Source organism: Mchenga conophoros, linkage group LG1, assembly GCF_057382185.1.
Source record: "Mchenga conophoros isolate Kocher_MC1m ecotype Shallow Benthic linkage group LG1, M_conophoros_male_GT1.1, whole genome shotgun sequence".
Classification (NCBI taxonomy): Eukaryota; Metazoa; Chordata; class Actinopteri; order Cichliformes; family Cichlidae; genus Mchenga; species Mchenga conophoros.
The window spans coordinates 3,633,008-3,645,283 of NC_140526.1; the positions used below are offsets into that span (position 1 = coordinate 3,633,008).

The 12,276-nt window shown below is 47.3% G+C and overlaps 1 protein-coding gene across 3 annotated transcripts in view; it reads left to right on the forward strand.

Annotated features, from left to right (window-relative positions):
* plekhg4 (pleckstrin homology domain containing, family G (with RhoGef domain) member 4) overlaps nucleotides 1-12,276 on the forward strand; it is a 46,787-nt gene that overhangs the window by 32,210 nt on the left and 2,301 nt on the right. For all 3 annotated transcript variants that reach the window (XM_085285331.1, XM_085285244.1, XM_085285423.1), the window contains exons 9-16: nucleotides 78-176; nucleotides 886-1,173; nucleotides 2,111-2,233; nucleotides 2,351-2,542; nucleotides 9,808-10,688; nucleotides 10,779-11,028; nucleotides 11,176-11,265; nucleotides 11,357-11,581. In XM_085285331.1, coding sequence (XP_085141457.1) covers nucleotides 78-176; nucleotides 886-1,173; nucleotides 2,111-2,233; nucleotides 2,351-2,542; nucleotides 9,808-10,688; nucleotides 10,779-11,028; nucleotides 11,176-11,265; nucleotides 11,357-11,581 — 2,148 coding nt within the window. The remainder of the gene's footprint in view (nucleotides 1-77; nucleotides 177-885; nucleotides 1,174-2,110; nucleotides 2,234-2,350; nucleotides 2,543-9,807; nucleotides 10,689-10,778; nucleotides 11,029-11,175; nucleotides 11,266-11,356; nucleotides 11,582-12,276) is intronic.

A 12,276-nucleotide genomic window follows, 5' to 3' on the forward strand; every position in this document is an offset into this window, starting at 1 on the left:
TTCTTCTTTCATAAGTGAGTTTAAGTGTGCGGCTTTGGAAACGATTCACACAATGAAAATGTGTGTTTGTCCCTCAGAGACTGGAGCAGCTGACCCGTCAGTGTGAGGACGTCATCAGCCTGCTGCAGAAGAGCATCAACGCGCTGCAATCCACACCTTTACCGAACACTGCTGAGGTAAAAACACACACGGCATGGAAAGAGAGTGCTAGATCTGTGTCTACTCCTCACCTGTAAAAGGCCGACGGGGTACTGTGATTACCCCGCCAGCCGGGTGCGCGTGGACACCTTAGTTTGTACATGCGAGAGTGAGGCAGCAGAGGAGCTTCAAATTGATACCATAGGTGTGTCTGCTGAGGGGTAGCCAGTATTTTTACTTTAGGAACCTAAATCTGTCCAATTAACAACAAATTTGTTAGTTATATAAGAACAATCGGGGGGAGGTTGTAGTCTTTAGGAGAGCTAAGGACTACAACTCAGTCAGTTGAACTCTGAACCATCTTCCCTGCTTGGAGTTTGAGATACAGTCGTCTTTTTAAGATATCTGATTGGATGACTGAAAGACTGTCTCGTGCTCCTAATCCTTTCTGGGCAAATGGCACTCTGACCAAATTCACGGTGCTATTCCAGAACTTTTTCAAAACTTTTGTAAAGTTTATCATTTCCTGTTCTTATGTTATACAAATTGGGTTTAATATAAAACTGGAAATGAGGTCTAAAAGTTGGGCTCATTGAAAACATGAACAGTTTCAACAGGAGGCTGTTGATCCCTTCACAAGTATTAAAATCCACTCTGCGTGTTTTTATTCACTTGAACAGTTTGTGGTTTTGCTCTGTTCTCACATAAAGGTTCAGACACCAGCTCAAACCTCTCTGTCTTTGCCAGGATGCCGAGCTGCTGCTGTCCCGCTACAGGGCAGTGATGTGCAGCATCCTCGCAGACAGCCGATTGGTGCAGCTCCAGCAGGAGGGCGGCGCCTCGCTGGCGTGGCTGCGCAGGGAGGAGAGCAGCGTCGGCGTGGCGGTGGACCAGCGGGCGGCGGTGGAGTCAGTGTCGGCTCTGTACGAGCAGGTGGACGAGCTGCTCCACCGCCTGGTGATGCTGTCCAACTCCAAAACGCAGGAGCTGAACTTCATCGCAGACTTCAGGAACCTGGAGCAAGGTTTCAGCGAGGTCAGTCTGAGCACGCTCAGTATGCATCGTTCATACTGACATTTACATCAGTGTCGTCTTAATGTGAGGAGTTGACTTCATGATGAACCGTGACTCTAAGTGACACTGAGACACTCCCACCTCCTTTGTTTCCTTGGTTACGCTCTTAGCCAGTGATCAAAGTGTGGACAGCAGCCCCCTGGTGTGCTGTGAAGGTACTGCAAGTAGGCCAAAAGAAGTAATGCACAATAAATACATTAAAAAAATATAATTTTCAGATGTTTTTCTTTTTTTTAACCTGAACTCTGGTGTCTTGTATCTTGTCAGTAGGAGGAAAAAACTAAAGTGGAGTTGTGGTTGTCAGATGTAGGGAGGTTTTAACTTACTACATCTTTTTTGTGAAATGGAGGCATGTTTGGAAATATGCGCTCTAAGCTGTAAGCAATCGAATTATTACCTGATAACATCAGATTAATATCAGATCAATAACCATCAACAGAAAAACACCAATTATGTGTTTGGAGTTAAACTGGAACGAGTTCGTCTTCTGAAGCTTTGACAGGATGAAACACTTCCCTCCCTGAGCACACTCACAAATGAATGATTAGGAAAATGAATAAACATTAGATGATATATGGATTTCATAAATGGGTAATTCAGGTTAAAGTAGATCCATATGTGAGTGATTTGCTGCTTGTGGGTGTGGATGAACTGTCAGACATTTGGCCCTCAGGCATAGACGAGCTGACAGAGCTGCAGCATTGATTGGTTCTCTTTTTCCTTTCTTAGCCTTATTTTTTGTTTTTCTGTCATTCTTTGACTTCGTAACCATAAAAAAAAAGTGTCGACTGGAGTTCTGTTTGGTTTTTTAAGAAGTGTGTGTGTGTGTGTGTGTGTGTGTGTGTGTGTGTGTGTGTGTGTGTGTGTGTGTGTGTGTGTGTGTGTGTGTGTGTGTCAGGTGAAGACGTGGCTACAGGAGGTTGGTGAAGTTCGTCTGAAGAGTCTGGAAGAGCCGGCAGACTCTCTGGTGCTGCTGAATGAAAAACAGCAGGACTACAAGGACTTCTGCACAACGGCATACGTACGACACACACACACACACACACACACACTCTCTCTCACTCGTTCAAACATTTCTTTTAGCCCATACTGAGGACTGGTCCCCACAGAGGATGAGGTCTGTTTCCTCTGTGTGCAGGACCAGTGTAAACGAGGGAAGGAGCTGCTGTCTCGGCTGGAGCGCCGGGACGACGTGCCGTCCGCTGACCTCCACATTTACGAGGACAAAGTTCACTCCTTCTGGGCTCAGCTGCAGGATTTCACTCAGCGGGTCAGCAGTACCGGGCAGAACATCGAGCGGGCCGTCCGACTCTACGGCTTCTTAGATCAGGTACAGTCACTGAGGCTGTGGCTCATCGGATCGGTTTTTAATGGCAGTTTGAGCCTCACAGTCATCTAAATGTGTAAATCTATATTTAATCTGGTGCTTTCTGAGATTAGCTAAAGTGAATTTCAGTGTTGTGAACAGTACTTGCTGCTCTTTCTGATTATAGCTCCAGCTGTGCTCTGATTTTTCATGTTTTACTGTCTCTTGGTTTAAACCATCTGAGAAGCCTGTCAGCTCTGTCTGAGCAGCTTCTAATCCATCTTCAGAAATCTAATTTTAGCTGCATGTAAAACAGCTGAATGTGGATCGGAGCAGCTGGTTTGTCGTGTCTCTCCTCCTCCTCCTCATATCGTCTCCCTGCAGTGAAACTGACAGCTTGTATTGAGGCCAGGAGGATGAAGAGGGGGGAGAGAGTGTCAATATTGCTTTGTGTACTGGACTCTTTGTAAAGGGGTGTGAGGGGGGTGATGGTCTTTGTCCACATGACTCTGTCTTGTAGGTTTGTTTGTGTGTTTTTATGTCATGCTGATATTTTTATAATGTGCAGATTCTTGAAATTCAGTCATGAAATAGTTGAAGTTGTCCCTCAGACATCCTATAAAAACAAACGCACCGACCACAAAAGTTTCTTCGATCGTTGTTCACATCATAACCAAGAGCGACACGGTGTGAACTCCGGCGCACTTTCGGTTTTCTTTCAGAAAAGATTCAGACTCGTGTCATATTAGGACGTACACAGCGTAGGATGAGGACAGGGCCGTAGAGCGACCGGTAAATCGACAGCTTTGCTTTTACCCTCTTCTCCACAACAGATCGGTACAGCGTCCACATCACTACAGACACCACCCCAATCTAGTCTGTCAGTCTCTCACTCGTGAAAAAGACCCTGAGATACTTAAACTCCTCCACGTGGGGCGGCAACAAGTCCTGTGACAACTGAAAAATCAAGAATCCAGTTGATCTGTCCAGATCCCACCACACACACACACACACACACACACACACACACACACATTGGGTCCCAGCCACACTTAGCCCGAAGAAGTTACATGGTCCACATTCCTGCAACAAACTATATTTTCTATATCATCTCCCGAGGTGCAGCAGCTGCTGGGCCTCCTGCTGCCTCTTCAAAAAAAACAGCCGCTCATCCAAAGTCCCTTCTGACGACCTCGCGCGTCCGTAGACCTTTGTCTTTCATTTCATTTGTTTCATTTGTTTTTCGAAAGGATGATCCCAAATTCCCTGTAAAAAGACACTTCATGATAAGTTGGTACAGAAATCAAGCGTACAATTACCAACAAAGTAATTATGGTTTTTGCTATAGCTCATAAGCTCGTGCGAATGAACATGACGGACCGACACATTTTTACTCGCTCGGTTTGCTGCAAAGTTGAACTAAACCAAAGGAGAGAAACAGCCTCTCTGTTGAAATGCAACATAGACATAGAAGATTTCTATTTGGGGAAAACAAAAATTGAAATTGCGATGACAAGAAGATTATTTTTCATTGTGTGGAAGTCTTTTCAAGCCTCACTTCCTGTCCTGTCCTGACATGTCTGCTCTGTGGGTGAAAACATCAGCCTGTGGGGATCCGAGCCGCCTCACTCAGTGGTGGGCTCGGCCGGTCGGCAGGCACGTGTTTCAGACCGATGTTTAAACTTTCACCAGTGAAGTTTGTTCGGATGCTTTAGTCACGCCACCAAATTCTGCACAACACCAACCACAGAGTGTGCTGAAGTTTCCTCTCTGATACACTAAGCAGGCAGTACTGACCTGACACACACAGACAGGAATGAAGCATGTGTGTGCGTGTGTGTGTGTGCGTGCGTGTGTGTGTGTGTGTGTGTGTGTGGTCGGTCCAGGTATCACTCCGGTGCCAAGTTTTCTTTCCATCCCCCTTTCATTCCTTTCACCACAAAGTCTTTGTCGCCGTGGTGATGCCCCCCCTCCTCTCCTCCTGGGACCGCCCATCTGCCATTCAGCCCATTGATGAAGTTTGGGGGGGTCACTGTGTGTGTGTGTGTGTGTGTGTGTGTGTGTGTGTGTGTGTGTGGGGTCAGGATGCTGCTCTCTGCGCGAATCACTCAGGCTTCAGAGCTTCAGCTGAACACACAGGTACGATACACACTTCTTACTGTTTTTTGTTGTTGTTTTTTTAAAAACACACACAGCTGAGGTTTGCTTTGGAGAAGTTTTATCAGCACGTGTGTGTGTGTGTGGCAGTTTTTCAGCCGTTTGATGTTAACTTGGCGTCACTTTGACTGCAGAGAGATCTTTGAAGCTGCTCTCGCTGCTTGTTGCTCGCTCTTTCTGCGCGTGTGTGTGTGTGTTACCAGTTTACCTGCTGCAGATGTTATCGTGTCGTTTCCAGATCACGCATGTTGTCATGTTGCTGCGGCTCAGTGACATTCCCACCCTGACTCGTGTTTTTTGCATATAAAGCAACACAGGGTTGCTGTCTGTTTCGATGATGGTGTGTCGGAGGTAATTTTGCTTGTCATGCGTTTTGGGGACGGAGACTCCAGCTAGAGTCTGCAGGAAAGGAAAGGAAATGGGTATTAGCAAATACAAAACTGGCTGTCTGCTCCATTTCACAGCAGTCACAGCGGCAGCATCATTCCCTTTTCCGCTTTGTCGTGTCCACATTGTTCACAGCTGAGTGGCAGGAAAAAACTCCAACAGCTGGCAGAGCGCTCTGTGCTCATAGGTGGACGATAAAGGGAGCAATCTCAGGCTACGGGTTTATTCTGCTGTACCTACACACACTGTCATTTCATTTCAAGGAGCCAGTAAAGAAACTTTAACCTTCCAGTCAGTAAACCAGCTGCTCCACCACAGCTATCAGAGCTCAGTCTCCAAAATCAGTTTGATTCATACCAAGTTTTCTCTTCAGAAGGGATGAGCAGCATTCGGAGAAAACATTTGTTTTTTCTTGTATTTACTTATTTTTAAATATTTTTGGTAAAATCACTTAATCGTGATTAGATATTGGGGAAAAATGATGAATTCTATAATTTTGATCCATTTCCAGTTCACCCGTTACCTCTTTAAGAATCTTTAAAAATAACAGCTTTTAGCACAGCAGCGAGGTTTGGCCAGGCGCTAGCAGCTCCACGTGGGCTCGTTTTCAGAATAGTTTCACCACGTTGCCTAGTTTCTTCTCGGATGGCGATACACCAGATCTGGTCATGTGTCAGCTCATTTATTTAATACGCACCACTCGAACACAGTATTGGGTTCATTCTGAACCTCGTCGGTACCTGCTGTGATCCAAACCGTCGACACCTCCTCGGATCAGTTCCTCCGACTGCGTTCTGGCAGCAGTTCCCTTCTGTCAGCTATGACATGCTAGCATGTAGATGTGTTTTTATAATAAGTGATTTTATATTGAAAGGAAGGAGATCAGTTTCCTCTGATCTGGACAGGATACAGCATCTGTCAGTTTTATGTTTTTAAGTTTTCCATTTTGCACCGAAAACGATGTGTGACAGTTTGTCAGGTAGTGTCTGAATTCTTGAATATTGTGAGCTCACAGTGACCTTTGACCATGAAAATCTTACCCTCCATCTTCGAGTTCAAGTAATTTTTTTTGCCATGTTTAAGTATCTCAAGAATGGGACAAATGGACACCTGAAAACACGACAGCTCTGGGCACAGCTGTTTCTGACGTCGGGGCATAAAAACACTGGTATTGGAGGATTCTGCCTTGTTTGACATTTCTTCCTTTTATATGAAGACTTCAGAATAAAAGCACAGAATATAGAAACGGAGCAAAGAGTGAAGAAACAAAGTGAAACAAAAGACTTCTTTCACATCAACAAGAGTTTGAAGACAAAACGCTCTCCTCCAGGAACCGCAGAACCGTTTGAAGTAGGTTCACCACTACTCCTCTGAAGGAGGAGGAAAGGAGCCCTACCCCCTCCTTTTATATGGTTTGGAGGGTTTTGGCCTCCTCCGCCCTCCCTCTGTTTCCCCTCCTCCTCTTTGGTTGACTGGCTCCAGGCCTGGAGTCCTGCAGGGCCACTGTCCCCAAAACCACAGCCCGTGTGCTCCTGTTTATCCCTCCTCCCCCTCCTGCCTCCCCCCTCTGCAGCACCATAACAACCACATGTTATTTTAATTAGAGTCCTCCTCTTCTCTGCCCCACGTTTTCACTCCCTCTCTTGTTTGGAAACATCCAGAGGCGAGCTGAAACAATCGGCCGAATAATCAATTTATTGATCGACGGAAACGTAATCGGCATCTGTTCTGATCATTGATTGTCGGAGGCCTGAAAATAGATTAAAAGCAAATGTTGTCAGGTTTGTGAAGTGGAAATGGTCCAGTAACGCTGGATCCAAAGCTTCCTTACTTGGAAAGCAGTACATTTCTTCAGCCTTACTTTATAAATCGATGTGAACGATGCTAAAATAATGAAAGTAGACGAAAACAAAGGAACAATCTGTTCCTCATATTATTATATGAACAGTTTACAACACTTATCTGAAGGCCCTTCATATTGAAGTGTAAAGATCCTAAATATTAGAGAGGCTCATGTGATCACTGGGCTCTGTGAGCAGTACTTGGTGATGATAGGGAGGAAGAACACTCTTTTAACAGGAAGAGACCTCCAGTAGAGGGAGGGTCAGCCTTTGGTAATAATGGTACATGCACAGCAGCCCACAACTTGGTCCAAAGAAGCTGCGCGTGTTCAAGTTTCCAACCGTTAATTCTCCAGTCTTTAACCTGGCAGCTAATGCTAACCGTCCCAGACAATCACTGCTAACGGCCGGCCATCATGTGTGCTGCCTCCTGCACGCTCGACCAGGTGTTTCTCTACCTAAACCACAGAGTAGCGCCTGCTGTGTGCTACATGTGGAAGACATTCCAGCCTGTTGCTGCTGAAATAGTCCAAAGACACACAGCATCTGGGTTCATGAAAAGCTTTTTATACAGTCAGAATATTGAGATCTACATTGGTCATTTCCACAGTCCAACCACTGTCTGCCACGGTCTCTGCAGGTAAACTATTCATTATAAAAAGGTCCTCTGAAAACACCCCAAGTCATCTTCATTTAAAGTGGTCCAATCAGATCTTAATAAAATGATTAAACCTGGCTGACAACTAAAATGTACCCACAGTTGTTGTGTTGTAGAATCGAAGATAAAGAGTACAGTTACAATAAAGGACTGCTGTGACGATCCTCTCTCTCACTCACACACACACACACACACACACACACACACACACACACACACACACACACACACACACACACACACACCTTTGTGCATGTGGGAAGTGAGCGGCTGCAGCGATCAGGACACATCAGCAGCTAATCGGTCTGGAGAGCGCTGACCCGGTAGCCTCCTGCCACATCGATGTCCATATGGTTTCATTGTTAGCACGTCCTGTCGGATCATATCTGTGTCACCGCCTTGGTTGTTTACGTCGACCTCATGAAGACGTCTGAATGAATTATTATTAGACCTTATCTAATGAAATATTAACTGACACATCCGTCTGTTTTTGGACCACTTTCTCCTCTTTGAGCCTTTCTGGGAAGACTGATTGAAGAGTTGGTGTAGGTAGAGATAGATGTTGGAGCACACCTCCACCTTCTCAGGCAGGCGTGCAGCAGATGATTGTTGTGCCACAAACCTCTGTGCTTTGCACGTTTAGACTCAAACCATCGCCGCTGTCACCAAATCAGCCGAGACTGAAGTGTCAGAGCTGCTCCTCAGTGTTCTGCGATGCTGGTGGGTTGTTTTCTTTCAGCAGGCACTGAAGAGGGTGTCTGCACCCTCACAGTGAACCCTCACCCTGCTGTGCTTCCAGCGCCCTCTGCTGGCCACACCCTGCCCAAACCCAACCCGCTGTCAGTGCTGCTGAACTTTCCCTCTCCAGGCCTTGAAAAGTTTGGAATAACCTGCACATGACCTTGTGTGCGTGTGTGTCTCCTGCTGTTTTAGTGGTGAAGTAATATGTTAGCTGCATGTCAGGAAGGTAAAGACTCATTCAGTCATTCTTCAGTGGAGAAGCAGGAGGCCTCTGGTCTTTAATTTACCACACACACACACACACACACACACACACACACACACACACACACACACACACACACACACACACACACACACACACACACACACACACACACACACACACACACACACACACACTCTCCTCCCCCTCCAGCCTTCAGCAAAAAGGAGATTGGCGGTCGACTCCTTCGTGGTGCGCACACAAACACGAGCTCACACTTCAAAGCTCTCTGACTACACACTTGCAGAGTGACGTCATTGTCGGTCTGTTCTTGTTGTTTGTCCGAACAGACAGAAAAAACGGAGACGCCCTGAATGTTTCAGTGTCGGGTCCGAGTTCTGCTCGCTTTAAAGGAAAAGCTGGAACGGCTTGGACCAGGAAACATCATCACTTTGAAAACAAACGAGGAAAACGTCTTCTCAGAGAGATGGTTTAAAAGTTTACATGTTACATCAGCTGTTTTAGTGCGGGCCCTTTAGGACCTCCTCCATGTGAGAAGAGGACCTGCACCATGGCATCTTTGTGTGTGACCCTAGCAAAAAAAAAAAAGTGGGCGGGGAAAAGGTGGGTGTTCAACTTGATTGGGGAAACTTAAAATGTTCCCATCATAACCAGCTAAAGTAACCCCATCACTTCCTGCCTTTTTCTTTTTTCAGTCTTTTTGCTTTTGAATTTATTAAAACGAAGAAAAAAAAACATTTCTTCAGTGGGCTGCTGTCTAGGGTCAAAGGTCATGTCATCTGGACAAAATAGATCTTCTGCTCTTTGAATTTTTTAAACGATGATATTTGAGTTTCAGATTGTTTTTCATGTTATAGTAAAACACCTCTGAGCGCTGGGGTGTCACAGCGTCTGTAAATGTTGATTTGAAGCGTCGGGCGAGCAGCAGCCTCAGAGAGCGTTTCCTTCATCCATCACAACCAGCTGGACACAAAGTTCCTGCTGGGCTTTAGCTCTGGTTCTGATGTTTAGTTATCATTCTGAACAGGGTGCCACTGAGAGTGTTTTCTATTGTCCTTAACCAACCAATGAGCACGCACTACAGCGTGACTGCTGATTGTTTGGGTTTTTTTGTTTTTAGTTAGTCGTCTTATTTAATTTCTGACAGATTTTTGATGCTGTCTGACTTTCTCCTGAGCGCCCCCTGCTGTACTTCAGCTAAACTGCAGTCATTTTAACAGGAAGTGGAATGGCGCCTTTCCATCGGCTCTCCATGTGACTCTCCCCTCTCTCTCTGCAGGCTTATGGCTGGGCGCTGCAGGGTATGCGTCACCTAGCTGGGATCAGTATGGAGGACTGCACACTGCCAGACAAATGCCAAGCTGTGATTGGCTGCCTGGAGGACTACCAGCGTCTGCACCCACCAATCTCAGACGCCTGTTTTCAGGAAATGAAGGTGGCTGCGGGTGAACTGCGGGGCGAGCGAGGCCTTCGTCAGTGGAGCTTCGCTTGGTCAAAGTGTCAAGAGACCAAGAAGATGTTTGACAGGAAGATGGAGGCAGCACTCAAGACGCGTGACTCCGCCCACAGGCGCCGCTCTGACTCTGCCACCAGCAGGAGCTCCATCTCCTCCAGGAAGTCTCTGTCAGGACTCTGGCTCTCCTCCCGCCTGCCAGAGGAGAAAACAAATGCCTCCTCGGTTCTTTCCATTACCTCCACCCCTGCTGGCTCCGCCTCCCCTCCCACCCCGCAGCACACGCCGCTCCTCCGGCGACTTTTTCGCAGCTCCTCCTCAGACGAGTCCTCAGACCGTGTGGATATCACTTCCTGCAGTCCCAGACTCCCCCGCCTGGATTCTTCTCCCTGCTTCACTCCATCGTCGTCTTCCTTCTCCCTCTCCTCTTCCTTCTCCTGCAGACGACAGCAGCTCAGGAAGACTCAGAGTTTCGACTGCCCCGCCACCCCGGAGACGTCGCGCTACAGCCCGTCTGCTCGCGCCCTCAGCGAGCCAGTGCGCAGAGGAAACACGGGTGTGTTCATCCGTGGTCTGGAGGTCAGCAGCACTGAGGCAGCAGACCGCACGCTCTGCCCCAGGACGCCTTCTCACAGCTGGGGAGGACAGGGGCCACATAGCCCCGGGACACCCAGCACACCCACTGGAGAACCCCGACCCAGGAGCAGGTGGGTAATCCTGGTTCTCAGACTGAATTTGTAGACTGACACTTCTCTGCTGACATCTGTGTGTGTGTGTGTGTGTGTGTGTGTGCGCAGCAAGCTGCGTCACATTGTGGAGGAGATGGTGAACACGGAGCGCGAGTACGTCCGCTCACTGCGTTACATCATACATCACTACTTCCCTGAGATGGACCGAGCAGACCTCCCGCAGGATCTCAGGGGGAAACGCACTGTCGTCTTCGGCAACCTGGAGAAACTCCTCGACTTCCACAGCCAGTTTTTCCTGAAGGAGCTGGAGGCCTGCTCGAAGCATCCGCTCAGAGTGCCACACTGCTTCCTCAGACACGTAGGGGACGGACACACACACACACACACACACACACACACACACACACACACACACACACACACACACACACACACACACACACACACACTTACACTTACTTCATATGTACTCTGTGTGAATGTGTTTGTTGTTTGTGTTGAACAGCAGGAGCAGTTCGGTCTGTACGCTCTTTACAGCAAGAACAAACCCAAGTCTGACGCTCTTCTGGCGAATCACGGACACTCCTTCTTCAGAGTGAGAACTACAACCACCACCTCTGACCTTTGACCTTCATGTGACCTCATATTTGTACTCGCACTAACCCCTGCCCCCCTCGTTCCTGCAGAGGAAGCAGCTGGAGCTGGGCGATAAGATGGACCTGTCCTCCTACCTGCTGAAGCCCGTTCAGAGGATGAGCAAATACGCGCTGCTCCTCACTGACCTCATGAAGGAGGTGGGCGTGGCACAAGAGGCGGAGCTTACGGCACTGCAGTCTGCCACCAATATGGTCAAGTTCCAGCTTCGCCATGGAAACGACCTGTTGGCCATGGACGCCATTCGAGACTGTGATGTAAGTGTAGCCTGATCTGAGCTCAGGTGAAACTCGTGTTCTAGACTCACCAGAAATATTGATCTGAGGTGAAAGTCCCCTCCACATCACACATGAATCAAATTCAAGGAGCAGAACTTCTGGAACTGATCACTTGTTTCAAAATCCTTGATGATGGTCTCCTAAAAATTTCTGGATCCAAAATCCTGAAAAACTTTTTTAGTAGTCCAACTAAAAACCAATCACACGACCGCCTTGATGGACATGATTACCACAGTAAGATGGGAGGTTTGTGTTTGTGGGTTTCATGATAAAGACGGAGCTCAAGGTGAGACGTTTAAATCGGACCGTGTCGTTAAAAGCTCCCTCTTTGTGTTTTCTGCTCTTTTAAGTTAAACAGCGTAACAGTATCAGAAACTATTTTCCATATATGCTGTGAAATACTCCAGAAGCCAGTTCAGAGGCTTCCTCCAGCAGACTGCAGCTCCCTGTGAGGCTGGGGGTAGCCTCCAAAAAGCCTGACCAGCCATTCCTTTGTGTTCAGATTACCAAACTAAGGGCTGTGTCCCATGAGCCTCAGCAGAGCCGCTTTTACGGTCTTTTACTTTCTTATAATCCTGTTTTAGTGTCATCGTTCGTGCCCAAGTCTACAACGTCTTAAATTAAGTTTCGATGGACCTTATGAACATAATTAAATCGGCTACTCTTAGGAATTA